General features: G+C 38.4%; 1 protein-coding gene across 5 annotated transcripts in view; it reads right to left on the reverse strand.

The window, feature by feature from the left end:
- Positions 1-18,613, reverse strand: part of CDK14 (cyclin dependent kinase 14) — a 320,641-nt gene that overhangs the window by 46,220 nt on the left and 255,808 nt on the right. For all 5 annotated transcript variants that reach the window (XM_026842539.1, XM_026842544.1, XM_026842542.1 and 2 more), the window contains one exon: positions 18,186-18,332. In XM_026842539.1, coding sequence (XP_026698340.1) covers positions 18,217-18,332 — 116 coding nt within the window. In that variant the 3' untranslated portion in view covers positions 18,186-18,216. The remainder of the gene's footprint in view (positions 1-18,185; positions 18,333-18,613) is intronic.

Consider the following 18,613-nt stretch of genomic DNA (forward strand, 5'->3'; position numbering starts at 1 on the left):
ATAAGAGACAGCCCCCCTTGCCTACATATTTTACGTCTTTCATGGAAAGTGAGGCATTTAAGAAGCATTGAAAGCAGTGACACAGACAACTGTTTCAATCTGTCAGACAGCATGGACAGACAGTAGGGATCATTTCAGAAAAATAGAGTGGCCCCCCAGCGGCCTGACCTTCCTGGTGGGAAAGCGAACACAGTGCGGTGCTTGACAAGCTTGCCAACAAAGGAGTATATTTAGTCCCCCCAAATTCTGACACGCTTCTCACAGGAAAAACGCAAACCAGGATGAGGCATTGTTGACTACTGCTAACAAAGGGTAATTTCTAATTGGAGATTGCAATGTTACCGCGATACAAAAAGAAAGAGATGTAAAGTGAAAACATTACTTCATTCCGTGCAGACTGTAAGCATTGGAGTGAGCCAAGTTCCTATTTTTAAAGACTGTTCAACTCCATATTAGATGCTATTCAAGATGTGAGCTCTCTAGATCTGTACATGCAGCTTCTGCAGCCTTCAGTGGGAACAGAGCCCAGGAATTGGCTCCCTCTTTGTGTTACTAAAATATTATCATTAGCTATTCTTTAGAAGGGATGTTTGAATAAACTACATTCATTTTCCTGTAAGGTTTAAATGACATGTTTATTACTACCGTGGTCCATCCTTTGTTTTCCCCACACTGTGTTTTGGAGTATGAGTTCTTTAGAACCAGTGAAGGTTGCACAAATATGGCCAGCATGTGAGAAAATCACGAGTTTATTTCCTTGAGGAGGTAAGAACTGTAGGAGGATGTTATCATTTCCTTATGAAGCAATAAAAACTTATGAGTTAATCTGAAAGTAACTGTTTTGAAATTGCATACTACATTAGACTCAGGTTGGATTCAAGCTGTCTATTTGTCTCTGTAGGCAGTTGAAAACTACTTTACAGATAGCACTGCTATGCTTCCCAGCAGTAAATGCCATTTGGTAAATAACTCTCGTAACACACTGTACCTTATTTTCTACTACTCACATCAGCTGGAAAAATGTAAACACTTTAAGGAATAAATTAGTAAGACAATGTGTGAGCTGCACATTGAGTGCCAGCTGATGCCTCAATTCAGCTCTTGTTTTGGCCAAAATTTGATCTCCCCTTCCAGTTTTCTCTAGGGTAGAAGAGAAAGGGAGATGCTGGAATTTGATCAGGCTTTTCTTGAGTCCAGATGGCAGATAATGCTCAGCAAGCAACTGGATACAGCACATTTTCCATCAACCTTCTCCCTTTTTTGGCACTTGATTTTTAAGTTGCATCAGCACTGAAAACTGGAGGTGCCCTGGTGCTCTATAGCCCATCCCTTGAAGACTTGCTTCTACCTGGTGCTTCTGTGAGGTTTTATGACAACCATGTGGGAGCAAACAAGGCTAATAGATGGTTAAGTATTTAATGATTCATATTCATCATAGCTGAACAAAAACTGAGCTCTAACACCAACGTCTGTCTCTGAGCAAGCATAAGAAAGCATCTGCGGTTAAAAAAAAACCCAAACAAGTCACAGCATGTACAACCGAGAGCCAAATTTCATCATATGTGTAGTCATTTATTAAGAGGATTGTAATTTTTTCCTTAATTATAACTATTAAGGAACTACGGAGCGAACACAAATATATCCATATAGATATATTCAACCTCATATTCTTTGGTATCTTAGAAATTGCTTCATCTTCTTTTCCAGAATTTGACCAAGCCTTAAAGATAGTACTCATTTTTATTATAGAAAATTCAAGCTATATTCAAGCAAGGACTTTGCTGACCCTTACACTCACAAAGCATGACAGGGGAACATATGTTGCTTTACAATGAGTATTAGTTACAAAGCTGTTGAGAAAATGAGCTAAGTATGTACAGATGTATTTATAGAAAACATTTTATAATATTATATAAGCTATTCCCACAAGTAATGAGATCTTTATTGTGATCACATAGATAATTAAATACTATCTAAAATAATTAAGACTATGGCAACGCCACAAAAACTACAGCCATCTATTTCTTAGACAACCTATTTGGTCCCTAAATATTAATCATATCCCTGAGAAGATGCCCTTTGTCACATCTGAAAACCTTAGAAAGGGGTAGTATACACTGTAAGTGGATACTTATTCCAAGGAGGAGTAATATGCCCACCAACACTTTTAAATAGTTTTTGGTTTTGAAACACAAATCACTTATTTTATCTGGAAAAGCTCTAAGTAATGGACTGGGTCTGCTACAGATTATCTACAAAAGAGGTTTAGTTTGAGGCTTTTGGCTCATCTCTCAGGTGAGGAAAAAAATCAGAAAATGCAGAAGAGATCTTATTAGAGGCACAATCCTTCACCCCAACTAAATTTTTAAACACTGTTTTTAGTTGGCAGGAAACTGTCTATTAGCTTAACGAAGAACTGGTTTGGAGGAGGCTGCAAGAATATGGCTGCCTTAAGCCTGAAGGGTATCTGATTTTTCTGTTCTCTCCACTTTGAGAACGTAATTCTCCTCTTTTATTCCTAGTCTAAAAACATTCTGTGATATTTAAAGTTCGGCCGAGAAGTACTGGGGAACTCTGTCTACACCAAAAAAGGAACTTTAGGGTATTCTGTGCAGATAATGAAAAGAACTTGTTCAGTTTTGCAGTGTAAGTAATTTTTAACGCACAAAATTCCCTGCTTTTGTGTTATCAAAGAGGAATACTTTGAGTCTTTCATTTTAGAAGATCTTCAAACAGACAGTAGTGTGTAAACAATCCAAAAATATATAACTTTACTAGAACAACCTCCAGTCTGTGAGCAAGGGCTTCAGAATGGCCCCTTCAACAGATTTCCTTCTGCTCTTCACCCTGAACAAAGCCTTGGCTGACAATAATGAAATCTCCTCCTTTCTTTGGATTAAACCCCCTTTGCAGGAGAAGTATGCAAATTCTATCCATGTTTCCCTCGCTAAGGCTACTCCAACCCAGCTATCTTTTCACTGTCTATTTTACTCCAGCAGACCATCCTACCGGCTGACAGGGAGACCAGCCTTCCAATTCAATCTTTCATGACACTGACAGTTGGATGCTGGGGCCTGCCATGAACTCTAAAAGGAGCTCATTTAGTCATAATTAACTATTCCCTGCATATTTCCTAAGGTATGGTAATTGTGCTAAAAGCCAACAAGTGAAGCATTCATTCTGGTTCTCTTTTAAACTTTTATTTTTCCACAGCAGTCTCTCCCCACCCCCCACCCCCACCCTTTTTTTTTTTTTTTTTTTTTAATAAAATCTTTTCTTTCTTTTTCTCCTCCCTGGAAACATTTAGAGTAAAGGAAAGGAATGACAGTGGAGATAAGGAGCTGCAGAAAACTGTGATGTAGGCAGTTCAAAAGGCAAAGTCTGCCATACGATACAGGACCCCATGGCAGCACTGAGCTATTCAGCTGGGTAAAACATAAAGAAAAATGAAACGAGTAGAATAAAGCTATGTCATTAATACAGAATGATGGACATCCTATTTGGGTAACAGGGAGTCATGAATATACATTTCTAATTCCTTAGATATGGTGATAAGTGATCTCTGTTTCCATTAGCACCAGAGTATATGTATTTGACCAATCTAAAATCTTCAAAAGTTATGCAGATGTAACACACTTTACACACTACGCTTTCCTCATCCCCACAACATGCGCACAGACCACATCCCACCGCATGCAGTGGGGGTTCTCACAGGGATAAGGTATCACGGATCCAGCCCTTTATACAGACCATGTTTATCACTGTTGAGATGGAAAGCCTTGGGAAGCTGACAGATTATTTACCTTAAAAAGGCAAAATGTGACCTCATGTCTGCCCTTATCTGTTTTCTGGTTTAGGTTAAATGAAGAAAGGGCTGACAGCACTCTCCGCTTACTTACTGACTTTGTGTCTGCTGGAATTCTGTTGCCTTTCAGAAAGTTTAGGACTTACAGGTTACCTATCCATCACAAATGTACATAGTCCATATATAAAAGCAAGTGACGACAAAGCTAAATCTCTTCACATTCCCATCTCCCTTCCACTTGGATGTGCACCAGGAGCAAAGAAATCATCAGCTGTTGCAAAGAATCCACGATGGGGCTGGGGGTGTGTCTAGGGCTGGGGGATGTTAACGCTGTAAATTCAGTAACTGTGCCAAAAAGGCCAAACACAGCACTGAGGTTTCTTACTATACAGCATTTTTTCAGTGCCACAAAATGTGGTAGGACCTTCCAAGAACAAGGTAAAATCCACAATCTGCAGAATTAACATTTTAGGTTTCAGGTGTAATATAAGAAATAAAATTAATAAACAAAGAAAGAGATAAGGGAGAAGGCAAAGAATTAGAAAACAAGGTTGTGAAACAAGTAATTTTACTTATATTCACATATTAATGATTCTGGTTTCACTTTTTAGCAGCATCCACCTATCTTTAGCACATACGCTTATATTACATTTGCTTTAAACTTGTAGAATATTTTAGAATAAAAAGGCTGAGCAATTTTTTCTTCTTCACTAGAGTACAACCACCTTTTGAAGAATGCATCTTAATGTTAAAGAGCAAGCCGAGTAAAGTGTTTCTAAAATCCTTTTCCCCTCCCTTTATTTCTAGACTATATCAAATTTGTGTGTCAATGTGGTTTGTAATATCAGGCAGAAACACACTAAGAGCCAAGCTGATGAGCTATTGCCAGAAATCTTAATGAAGTATTTTACCATCATGGTCTGAGATTTTTGTTTTCTTAGGGGAGGAGGCTGGGGGGGTGGGGGTGTTGTTTGTTCAACTTCTGTGCATTATTATGATCACAACACACAGTGGATTAACAACAAATTCAGAACATTCAGTAAAAGCTTCTCTCAATAGACATGAGCTGAAAATTTTGATACTTCCACAATGTTAGCAAGAAAATATGCTAGTTTTCATGCAAATAAAATAGGTGAGAAACACCACACAGATAAGAGGTTTTGCAGATTTCACCTGGTGGAGCTCCTGTTTTTTTGCCTACAGTGTTCTAGCTGCTCTTGAGCAGCATTGATTCCTCTAGTCCTGCAGTTGGAGATTTTTTTTTTCTACCTCTTCAGCTTCTGCAGGGACCCATGCATTCAGATTGAGTTGCGTTTACTCTCTGCCTTCCACAATAACTCACAGAGAGATTTCTAAATCACTGCTCCACTGAGGTACATTTCAAACATCTTTCCAAATCCCCAGGTGTGCTGCAGTTCTCTATCCCACATTGAGGAGCCTGGCAGAAGGCAGGATGACTACATCCTGCTGTCTGGTGACATAAGCCATGCTGCGACTTACTAGTAACACTCCTACTTTCAGTATCACACAAGCTGGTACAGTAGTTTCCCAGAAAACTGTGAGGTTTGGAGGTCATTTTGGGGGAGTGAGGAGTACAGCCTACACAAGAGAGCAAGTCCAGGACTTGAAAATCCAGAACGTCTCAGCTTTTAAGTTCTCTGAGGAAATACAGCAAGGATTAATGATCCAAAAGCAATGCTCCATCTGCTAAGAAAATCAAAATCAAGAATTACGCATAAAGTTTCTGGTCAAGGATTCTGACAGGGTCGGGTCAAGAAACCTTCAATGTGCTTCAATCTATCTAAACATAATTACGTAAAGATTTAGTAATATATGTAAATAGCTTCTAGGCTAGTTAGTGTAGGGGTAGGAAAAGAAAGGAAGAAATGAATGAAGGAAGGAAGGAAGGAAGGAAGGAAGGAAGAAAGGAAGGAAGAAAGGAAGAAAGGAAGAAAGAAAGAAAGGAAGAAAGGAAGGAAGAAAGAAAGTAAAAGGAAAAGAAAAAGAAAAAAGAAAAAACAAGAAAAGAGAAAAGAGAAAGAGAGAGAAAAGAAAAAAAAAGAAAATAGAAAAGAGAAAGAGAGAGAAAAGAAAAATAAAAAGAAAAGAGAAAAGAGAAAGAGAGAGAAAAAAGAAAAAGAAAAAGAAAAAGAAAAAGAAAAATAAAAAGAAAAAGAAAAAGAAAAAGAAAAAGAAAAAGAAAAAGAAAAAGAAAAAGAAAAAGAAAAAGAAAAAGGTTAGATAAAGTCTTAGAGGATTTTGAGAGAGAGGTATCAGTTTACTGCAGCCTACAGTTAACGACACCGATGGAAAAGAAGATTAAAAAGTGAATGGTATTGAAGTCAAGGACTACAGACACACACTAAAAAAATGACATGGCCCAATCCTAGGTGCAATTTATGGATTGTTTTATACTGCCCTATTTAGTTTGAAACATAATCCATAAAAAAAAAAAGAAATGTTACTGATTAAACCACATTTCATCAACAGCTGCTCATGTTACATATAGTTGTTTAGATGACCTCAGGCCTCACTGGATTTTTCTAACACTCTCTACACATTCACCCCCCCAGAAAAAGACATAGGCAATTCATACAGCAAGTGTTTTTACACACAAGTAATGATAAAAGGAGTCACTGACATGGAATACAGACCATGTGTTAAAAGTTTCCTCCTGACTGAAAAGTGATTCACAGAGATCGGTAACTTCACAGAATGCACACTAGCAAGTTCCAGTGATTTCTCAGAAATATGGGGGGGGGGGAGATGTACAAATGAGATGATGAATATGCAATTCTCCCAATCACTGCTCCTGCCTGATCTTCCCTAGAGAGTCAATGAACAAAACAGGATTCATTAGGATAGAGAAGTCAGGATTTGAGTGAATGACAAACAATTGAAGGAATAATAAGTTTGAGGAACATTAAGGCATTTATTAATTCCTTCCTGACTTCCTGGCTTCTATTCTTCTTTTAGATTACAAAGTTCCCAGAAGCTAAGAAAACAGAGTCAGTTTTGAAAAACCAGAAGTTGTCTGGTTAAAAAAAGAAATGAGGAGTAATGGTTAAATTATTTCCTCTGTTTCAGGTTAGATTCCTTTCACTTGCCAGAATGTGTAGATATGTGGGAAATATTAGTTCTTTAACTATTTTTTTCTAATTCTGAGCAATAACTTTTTTAGTCATGAACCTAGGACATGCACAGGTCACTAACCTGTGTCACACACAGTCCTAGGAAAGAGTTTATCTGCACTGGCCTGACTTCCTAGCCAAAACATCCTTTCGCTCATGTCCAAGCAGCTGCTGACAGATGCAGATAGCCACTATAGCCACCACAGGTTCCTCAAATATATCTCCGGGTTAAAGTCTAGCGGGTCTGTCCAGTCCTTACCCATCCTCTTCTTCACTTCACTGAGCTAACAGACTTGAAGATTTCCCAGACAGCTTGCTCTCTTTTCCCAATAGAAGTCTAATTTGCAAATTTCAATCAAATAATTTAAAGGTATATCAATTCCCTAAACAAAGCACCAGAGCCGACATTGAGTAAGAAATACCTTCTGAACTTTTCAAACTCATTTCCAGTCTTTTACTTAAATAGTAGTTGGGCATCTGGAGAGCTACCCAAGGTGAAAAAAATTCTCCCATGGGATCTGCATAGAGAATATTTTTATTCTGATATTCTGCTCCCTTTACTGAACTCTGCAAAGGACTGAGCCTGTGCAGACTATGTGAGGCAATATTCACAATGTCTATGTGAAAGAACTTTGCACTAAAAAGTTATCTGAAAGGTAAAGAGTGCCTGTGTTTACAGTGCTTTAGTAACTCTTCTTTTTAGCAAACTGGCAGACTGTTAACACTGAGCTTTTTATATGAAATACAAAACAGAAAACACTCATCTGTAAGTCTCTGTACAAATATTTTGATTAAGAAAATCCTTTTAAAAAATCTGTTTCTGATTCACATTAGGTGGAGAAAGAGAAATTCAGCAGCCTGTGGTTACTCAATAAAGCAAACCCTGGCTACTCTGTTACCAACTTTAAAACTTTGATGGATAGAAGAAAATGAAAGTTGAAAAAAAAAAAATCATCAAGGATCTGAACACTAAGCAAACATTCCTCAGCGTTTAACCAAGAGACTGCTTAAGCATGAGCCGTAAACTTCTAAGAGAAGTACACATTTAATATATAAAAGACAAAATTCCTTAACAAGGAGAGATACAGTTTGCAAAATAGTTCTACAGGAACAGCTTGTAGCCTTTAAATCTCATTTACTCAGCCTGAGATGGTATTGTTCTGTCTACGTGCGTTTTGATAAGGGAGCCAGCCCTACTCCCATTGAAGTCTATGGCATTCTCCCATTGTCTTCGGAAGGGGCAGAGCTAGACTCAAAGCCTCACAAAGATACCATGATAAAAGACTCCGGAAGGTACCATGGTCCCATCTTATTTTCTTAACATTTCTGAAAAAAAACATGGGGGGAAGAAAAAAAATCTATGCAGTTTATTTCTGCTGATAGGCAACATGCCTTTTATATGAAAATACAGACCAGTGAGGCAAATGAATGGTTAGCAACGGTAATAGCCAGGGGCTAGCTAAACAGCCTGGGATGAAGAGTTTGCCTGCAATTTTACCACTACAGAATGTCTCGGAGAAGACTAAACATTTTGTAATGCTGATACTCTATACAGGCGTTCTTTAAGGCCCTGTAGTCTTCATTTCGGATTAAATTTTATTCCCTAAACCTAAACATTTTATTTTTAAATCTATATTTTCTAAGGGTATGTAGTTTTTTCCTGGAACTGAAATTGTATCATGCATCTGAAATTGCATTCTGATTTTACGCGGTCTGACTAAGCATTAAAAATGAGTTCTGTTATAATTCAACTTGCAACAGAAACATGTCTTTTTACAACAACAGCTTGCAAAAAAAAACCCAACCCTGCTGCATCCAGAAAACAAAACCCTGCCCCGTGTTAATAATGAATGCAGCTCATATCTACCAGAGTCTGTTAAATTGCTAAAATTGCCCAGATAAACCATTTGAGAGTATGTCAGGTTTAATTAATACAACATGACCTGATCATTTTCACAGTTGGGAAGAAAGAAGTTGGCATTCTTTAAATCCAGAGCTCAACCTGGAGATTATGCTAAGTTGCTTCATTCATAGTCCACACTCCTCTGCACATGTCAGGAGGACAGCATTTGTCCCCTCTAGTGATAAACAAATTATACATGAAATCAATTCCACTTCACAATAATTTTCCCTATTGGGTATTATCTTTCCTCCTCTGCTCCCTCCAGTTAAGCTCGCATCCTGTAACTTGCTAATGAGCTGGGGGCTTTCTGTTCCAGGTGGCACCTCCTGCCTCGAAGTCATGACATTTCCCATTTCGAATGCTGCTGGCATTTTTCGACAGCTCCTGCTAACTAGCCTTTTTGACCTGCACTAAGAGGAACTCATCTGATCGAATCCTCTAACCTGCCAATCATGCCAGCAAATGATCTTCACAGTCACTCCCAAGGCAGGAGGGGAAAAAAAAGGGAGAGCAAGAGAGGGGGAGCGAGGGAGAAAGCTAGTGAGAGAGTGATGGAGTAGGCAAGCAGGCAGCCTCTGCAGCTACCTAATGAGAGTACTTTAAGTCTCCAAGGCAGCTGAAACATTGAAAAACTGGTGGGAAAATTAGGACAGAACTGAATGCCTGGCGCTGTAATTACTTATTTCTTTCCACCCTGAGATCATTTTGAGAGCAATACCTCTGAGATGTGCCATTTTCTGAAGAACACAAGTTAATTTTACCATATAAATAGAAAAGAGATATGTTTTTCCCTTCCACCGTCAATATGCAAACCTCATAATTCTGCTCTGCCAAATGGCGTTCTTTACAGAATTAATTAGGAGCTGTAAGCTTGTTAAATGGGTGTCTTCACCTAGGGATGATTATGAATATTTTTTTGTTGTTGATGCAATTAAAAATAGCATTTTTAACCTAATTTAAATTCTGGCAACATTTACACCTCTGTATTTACAAGTGTCTGCACACAGATACATGAAACAACAAATACAGTATCTACATAGTCTAGATGCGACTTTGTGGGCTGAAACCAAGCAGAGTCATGATAATGACTCAGTTGTTTTTTGTTTGTTTTATGATGTGACAGATTACTTACTGCTGAATCTTTAAAGCTCACAAGGACAGATTTAATTTTGTAGATTTTCTTTGCCTTCAGATAACTAGTTTCATTTTTAATCAAACTTAGCAGGTGGACTGTAAGCTAACTAGATTTTAACATGCAATGCACATACTGAACGAGAGGTATTAAAAGAAAACTTAAATAAAAAGGCTTATACTACGTTATTACACGTTGTGACTGTATTGTTACAATATACATACCACAATCAGTCCTTATATTAGCATCAAAAAACAGTTACAGAAATGTCTGTCCAGAATTAATAGCTAGGTACTAATCACAGAGAATGATCACCCATGATTACTAATTCAAAATACATATATGGTCCAAACCAACATTAATAATTTATAACAAGACCACAAAATTATGGAAACACCCAATTCTATTCCTGCTTCTTAAAATATCCAGACACTGTTTCAGTGTTATTCTTCTATATTATATATTTTTACTGGAGAATTTAGAATTTCTTCCTGAATTTTGGGGGTTTTCTTCCTCAGATTTTTCAAAGCAACTAACAATAGGAGCATGTGGGAAACCCATCCACCCTCATCCCAGCTTATGGGACAGAATAAATTAATGTATTTTTATTAACTGAGTTGTAAACTATTGCTGCATTTTTAGGCAAGAATCTCCCCACAACTACGAATATTCAGTGCATATTTACTTCAGTGTGGGTGTTGCCTTCAGAGCCACTTCTGCAGTGGTTGGTTTAGTTTCTTTGTTTCTTAGTCAATGTAAACTACAGGCTCAGAATAGCAACACAAAGCCTGCTCTCCACAGAAACAATTCTGGTACATGGCATTACTAAGATTCATTTTTTGTTTATGATTTAGCTGAAAATAAAATGTTCTGTTAATTCCGAATGCTGCAAATGATGCCTGAGAGGCGCTGCCTCTCATTAGCTTTGCTGTCTCTCTGGGTTACGGGCCGTGTGTCAGCACTGGAAGCCTCTGCTTTGTCTGGAAACCTCAGTTTCTCCCCTTCAGTGGTTCCACTTTTCCTCTTAGACAAAGCCTAACTGAGGAGTCACGTGAGGAAATAATCCTAAAGGAGAGTTGACTGTCCATGGGAGAATAGAGAGAGTTTAGACCCGCTTTTTCCTCCCTCCCAGTCATTGTCATTTATACATTGTCCTCTCTGCATTCAAATGTCATCCCAGACTATCAGCCCACTGCGACTCAAACGGCCTTTCATGCCTAGACACTTAAAGCATCAACAGACCACAAAGACCGTAGTGGGAATCGCTTGCTGCCCCAATATTAATAATACAATACAGTGCACTTATGGCTCAGAGGATTCCACCTTCTGTCTCCTAAATTTAAGAACAAACACAGTGGAAAGACAGATAAACTGCTGCAACTGAGCACATGCATTCATGCAAATATCACAAATATCTTTCCTACAGCATAAGCGACTGTTAAATTAAAAACCTTTACAGTAAAAATTACTTGAAAATGAATCTTTACAGTGCTGAAGGCAAGTTATCATGCATTAGAAATGAACTGAAAATAGGCTCCAGACTATGCAATGGCATAAGAAAATATGATATTGTCCCTTGACAAAAGTTATTCATGATAGTAGCAAATGCTTCCTTTTTCTTCTGCCAGTGCTGCAGCTGATTTGGCCAACATTACAACTTAAAAAAAACAATCATGCCAATAAGTATGTAACTGCTAATTCCACATAGAATAACACAAAGTATATAATTGCAAGGAAGTCATCCATATGTTCTAGCCATGGAGGTTTGAAATACTTGTCCTACTAAGTACAGTAGGTAATAATAAATGTGAAGTCCTCCCCTCTCTGTCCTGCTTCCTTTCTTTACTCCTTCTTCTTTCATTCCTAAAGAAACTGTCTCTCCTCCCAGAGAAGAGGATTCTCCTCCCAGAATCTTGCCCATGATTTTGGAAATCCTGTTCATGCTTACTTATTTCCAGGCACAGACGTTGGCCTGGTCCTTCTGTCAATGGATCGGACTTTCAGCATCAGCGTTCAGCTTAGGAGACTGCAAGATGACTTTCACTGGTTCATTTTCCATACCTCTACGCATTAGGTTACCAACTCTGAATGAGGATTTTTATCATGAAAGCCATGAGATTGTGTATTCCACTACTTACACTGAATGCAGTTAAGTGACAGGGTATTTCACATGACAAGAGACAAGGTGAGATATTACATTACTGACACAGGAACGCTATTCAACATATTTTTAAGTCCCATGAATTTGATCAGATGGTGGGTTCCCTTTACCATTGCATACTGGGGGACTTGGTGGACTTCTGTATGGACGTCGCTCCATCCTCAGTCCCCAGGTGTCATGTAAGTGAGATGGGTGGTTTATATGAAAACAGCCTTGCACTGGCCAACTATTTGCTCAGTCCATTTCACCCTCTGCACACTACTGAATACAAGAAGATTTTCTTTACGGCTTAATAGAGGGCAAAATTTAGTCTATAACTCATTTTAGACTAATAGGAGCAAGGTAATAAATTCTTAGCTATCAAGAGGAGAATGCAGTCCAATGCCTGGAGTTTTTCCCTCATGTCTTAAATTTAGGTCGTATTCTATCAGTGCGGTGATCTTATCCTTTGATATTAAGTAAAGCACAGCTGGAACAGTCTCATGAAACCATTATGTTGTTAACATACGAAAATAATGGCACTAAAAGTACTAGAGAGCCAAAAAATATCTTGGATCCTGCATTTATCTTTCACAGCTTAATACTAATCTAACATTTTACAAAATTGATGTTACAATTTCAACTCTGTTTAGTACTGTCATTACTGGACTCAAACCCAAATTGCTTTCAGCTGCCCACCACAACTGCATCTTATTAGCCTTTTCATGAAAGCCAATTTATGCAAATCCAGTATTAGTTAAATAATTAAACTGACCCTCAACATTCATGTATAGACATTGTCTGGCACTAAAAGATGCAAGAGAAATTTAAAGCTCCCATCTTCAGTGCTTAGGCCTCCATCTTTTCAACTGCAGCAGCACAATGACTGTTTGTACACATCTATTTGAAGCCATCTATTAAAAAAAAAAAAAGTGCGTTTAAAAAATGAAACTGTTAACTGCTGTGCTTTTATAGCTCTGCTTTTCTCTCCCAAGCTGGGTTTACACTGAATTTCAGGATCTCACACCTATAAGGCACTACTGTCTACTTTCAGCTTTTGATTAAATCAACAATGACAAAAGCTGGCTGACATACAGTTACTCAGTCCAGAATTTCTCTTTTATGCAGACTTTTTTCCACTATAATTACTACAGTTTTATCCCCTGAAGCTGGAGAGATGAAGACTTAGAAGCGCAGTACATGGTGCTCCATGGTGACTCAGCAACACTGGGATACCCAGGGCAGTGTAAATGCAGGGGAGTAGTGAATGAGAATGGCTTTTCAATACTGACTGCTGGACTATAGCTTCCCTGCGGCCCAACTAGGGCAAAGCAGGCAAAAATTATGTTCCCACACAGCAGTGCTGAAGAGGCACTCTTATACAATTTGTAAATGTCAAACAGAAGATGACAAACAAAAATGAAACAATTCGGATGAAAATGCAGTAACAGTCACCTCTCTGGCTAGCAAGCAGAAACAGGTCATTTTACGTAACAGTTCTGTGCTGCTGAACATCCCTGGCCAGAAGCAACAAAATTAGTAACTAGCACTTTTTGCCTTTATAGTGGTTAACTGTCACATCTTCTGCTTTATTCTGTTCTACACAGCTGAGCTGACCCAAATGACGCCATCACCCCGTCGATTGGCTGGGCTGGTGTCAGTTGCTGGCTTAAATGGACACAGAAGAAAGAATTCAGCATCCTGTGATTGAAATTCAGGATTGCTTGGATTCATGTGCGTGTGGTAAAGCAATACAAATAAAGACCACTTTTTGTTTTGCTCCAGTGAATTGTCAAAGAGATTTAGAAAGCCAGGGGATCTCATTATGGTAATACAGGTTAAATACTTTAAAAGCATATGGTGTTACCATCCTGAATGAAGCTGTCCCTGCTGGCTCCGGGAAGCAGACAATAGGCCAGAAACACATCTCGTGTCTCTGGTCCACCAATGGGAACCGAGGATTATAAATCACCACGAGAAAACATCGTGTGCTATCTGGAATCAGGTAATGCCTTGTCTTGTCAATTACAATTTGACTCATCCTTCTCCAGAGAGGAACATGCTCTAGCCATGTATTCCACTGGCCAAAGGAAAACACATCTCTAGAGTTTCTTACGGTCCATTCTTGTCTCAGTAAAACAGTATCTGTAGAGATAGATGAATACAGTATACAATATTTCTCAACAATATATGTAGAGATGGGAAACGCTTACACAGAGATGCCTCCTGCCCATGGGGAAAAAAATATCAGTGAAAACCATCAGGCACAAAATAAAAATGTTTTTCTTTATCACAAAGCTTTAAAGATGCCTGGATATGGCCAAAACATTTCTTCCCTTTCTCCCTCAAAGGCCCTGTCTAATTTACTGCTGAACAGATTCTTCTGTGTGAAATAGAGATCATTACCATGTATGTGCTCATTTTCTCCAGCAGGGAGCAGTCTCAATATTGACCTTGCTACCCAAATGTCAGCTCTTCCCCCACGGGCACTGAAATAATGTGTTATCTCTCTCTTGGAGCCCAAGACAATGACACAGTGTAGTCCACAAAGACCCTATTAGTAGTCGGAGCCTGACAGGGATTATCTAGGTTTTCAGAAACATGTCCTAGGCTACTGATATTTCAAGGAGTTTTTTGGATTTGTAAGCAGCTTTCAGACAGACAGCTGAAGCACCACAAAATTTTAAAGATAGTAGAAATTCTCAGAGCTCCACCAATTTCTTCAGCTGCTCTTTGCAGCTATTTCTGAGGGCAGCAGAGGAGCTCTAACAAACAATGATGGAGCCATGTACAAAGTTAGTAACTTTAGCTCCTCTCCTCCATCAATCTGCCAGAAATTGCTGCTTCCAAAGTTGGCAGATGATGATGTTTTGCCCATGTCTTGGCCACTCCTGGGCAAAGTCCTGTCTCTTCGCATTCCAAACCTTAAAAAAAGGTGGATTTAATTCAGTGGGTGCACTATTAGGGCAGTAACATCTGGCAAGCATGTGGACAGAACAGCAGGAGGTGATAATTTCTTAATTTATCACAGCAAGATTTGACACAGCTTCTCTGTTGGTGCTCTCAATATTATTTCCTATTCTACCCCGAAAAAAGGAAATTAGGAACACTTGGAAGGAACGACCAGACACAAGACATAAGACTAGAATTTCCTTCAACACCATCGAGGTTCTGGAGGTGGTTGAAAGATGGTTCCTTGTTTGGATTTTTTGTGCGTGTGTTATAATACGTTCCTTTACAATGTATAAAAATATATTTAAAAAGGAATGATTGACCTCCATACACATCAGAGGATTTAGAGAGCAACAATACACAAATTCTTCTTTTTCAGAGCTTCCTGATGGATACCAGAATATTTAAAAATTTCAGCCCTTCCTAACTTCCCTACCACCTCTCTATATGCATAAAGTCAATTCAAGAACATGGATAAAACACGTATGTACCTGCCTTGTCCAGAAGACATGCTACAAGTATTTTTTGCCTCTGTTTTTTTCATAATTGGATCTATTTCTTAGCAATATTGGCACCTTTAAATTTTCCTTCATCCCCACTAGTTGTGATGTTATCTGATTGTGCTCATTGACATTTTAACAGCTTGTACTGTTTGCCTCCATCCCTCTAACTCTACTTGTCTTGCTTACCTGTTAACTTAATGGCCCTGGAGAGCTGATGTCATCTTTCTTTTTGCTTTTCATGCATCTTTTTGCTTCACTGAGCCTCGTGAATGGAGACTTTAACTGAGTATCTTGTAATAAATACCCTTCCTTATTGCTACTATCCCGCTTACTGCAACTCTAGTCTTCTGCTAGAATAACTGACTCAGCTCCTAAATCATCCATTTTACCGACTGAACATCCTACTTGCCAGTCAGCGCTCTAGTGTTTAAAATCACAGACACCTGCTATCCAGATTAAGCCTTCACCAGACCTCCTTTTCACATTATCAAAACTGCAGTCTTTTTTTCCCAACTCCTTTCTCTCTCCACACGGACTCTTATTTCCTCTTGCTTGGTGGTCTCATCCCTTAAAAGGTTTCCACCCATCCTAACAATTCCCCACCCAGGTTCAGTTTCCATGTTCACACTTCTCCTGCCCCCCCTGCTATTTCATCTCATTAGTCCCCAACTCTCTACATTGTATCCGTAAGAGGGCTTCTGTTTGATACTAATACTCTTACATTATTATCGCCTGCTCCCCATCTTATATCACAAGTCAAATACTACAACCAGGAACTAGTACGTTATTGCACTGTAAGCACCTAACACAGCAAAGTCCCAAGCCACAGTAAAAAACCCGTAATCAATAATGTATACATGTCCCAACATTTGTTAAGTGGCTCCAGATCTAACACAATGAAAGGTGCTATTCTGTATTAAAGCTATGGTTGAGCAGGCTTGACAGTAGAGTCAAAGGTACACATAGCTCACTCCTTCTGCTTACTTTAAAAACATCATCTGTATCTGCTTGAATAGATACTCAGTAAGAATGATGAAAGGTTCTCTTTTGTGCTATTCTGCATGCTTATTTGCAAATACAAACTTTCTATTGCATATTGTATAAATGAAAAATTACATTTGTTTGGAAGCAACAGAAAGGAGATTCTGTATATAAGAAATGAGATTCTGTATGTAAGCTTCCACACAAAAGGTCTTTAGCACAGATGGGCACATTCTAAATTTACTTTAGATGGATGATATGTCACGTTTGAACAGACAAGGCTGAAGAGATGTCTGCAGGGACACAGCCCCAGGAAAAAGTAGGGATTAGCTTGTCAATAAAGATGTAAACAGACTGCTCTGAGGCAGCCTCATTTCTGACATTAGAAAATCTTAAATGGTTTGCTGGCGAAGAGCTTGTGCAAAAATTGGAGCAGGCTGTCAAGACCAAAATCTATTCATTTCAGTTTTTCAGTAGTTGCTGCCTGTCAAGCAAACAGTCTCCATAACATTACAGGGTTAAAAAATAAATTGTACACAAACATACAACAGTGAAACTGAATGTAGTTCATTAGATAAAGTTATAACTGACACTGTAACAAGAAGACTTAGCTAGATTCCATGAGACTATAATCTACATTTATATGAGACTATACCTTCAAATAGGTACATGAGCAGCATGTGCATTCATCTTAGCTCCTAGAACTTCCATAACAGGCTGTTATAATGGACTCAACATACAATAGCAAACGTGACTTTTTTTTTTTTTTTTCTTTTAAAAAAAAAAGGAGGCCTGGGTTTTTGAATGAAATGAATCTGCACTTTGGGTATTTTGTTAAACACTGTGGTATGAAACTATTTTGAGAGGTATAATAAGCAAAGCAGCTATGTAAGGCAATACTGCTAATCTGGAAGAGTCTGTCAAGTGGTAAATCCCACTGAACAAACACTAGGGTGATGCATATGGGCAGAAGAGAGTTAATGCCATGATATAAAAACCACCATTCCCTTATTGTAATTTGGTAAGTAGCCTCCCTACTCACCTGCCCTTCCCAGGTTCTGTTCTACTCTTAAAATACCTTTAGTCATATTACATCCTATTTCACTGCTGAATAACCTTTAGTCATATTACATACTCTTTCACTGCTGAATAACTATGATTAAAAAGATGAGGTATTGAGTGAAAACCATCCAAGAACAAAACCAGTTCTAGTAGATCCAGTGATATCGGTCAAATTCACCAACATGACAGCACCTCTGTCTCCATCAAGGACAACCTTCTGCTATCAAGGCTACAAAGCGAATAATTTCTTGTCTTTGCCCCAAAGTTTAACAACAGAACTGGGAAGAAGTATTTTATCTCTCCGTATCTTACCAGGGGGAAAAAAATATCAGTCCAAATTAAAGGCAACGTAGTGTTTAAACTCTGCTGGCACCAACTTCTGCAATATTTTCAACCTGTCAGTGACAATGATCCTGCCCACAACTTACTTGCATAGCTTACACTGCAAAAACAGATTATCTGCCTGAACATGAGTAATCTAAGAAATGTGCAATTTAATTTTATACTTTGTTTCTCTAAAGAGAACTGAAGTAAAGAGTACTTTCAAAGATATATGTTCCAATAAACATGTCTTACCTGCATTATCAGTTGTGAACATAGGTATTCTTCAATGTTTGCTGTTTGATACACCTTTGCCATAACTATTGTTTTTTCCAAAGACTCTCATGCTTTCTCCAGTCTCTGGCTGTAATCTTACATTCGGTACAGTAAAAATAGAAGACACTGCAAAAAAGAATATCAGTTCAGAAACTTCTTTTTTTTTCCCCCACAAAAGTAGGAATTTAAAAATAATTATTTAATATATATGGCAAACACAACACTGAGTAAATATAAAGAGCTTTTACTTATACCACTTATTTATGCAAGTAAGCACTGTAAAAATTCTGAATGGAAAGAAGCTGCATGCATTATGATGGAAGCTGTATGATGCAAACATTAGCTGCATGCATCTTCTAAAAAAAACTGCTTCCAGGTTTTGTGTGTTTACTTGTCCTGTACACTGC

Source organism: Athene cunicularia (assembly GCF_003259725.1).
Source record: "Athene cunicularia isolate RWA chromosome 2 unlocalized genomic scaffold, athCun1 chr2_part1, whole genome shotgun sequence".
In the NCBI taxonomy this organism is placed as follows: Eukaryota; Metazoa; Chordata; class Aves; order Strigiformes; family Strigidae; genus Athene; species Athene cunicularia.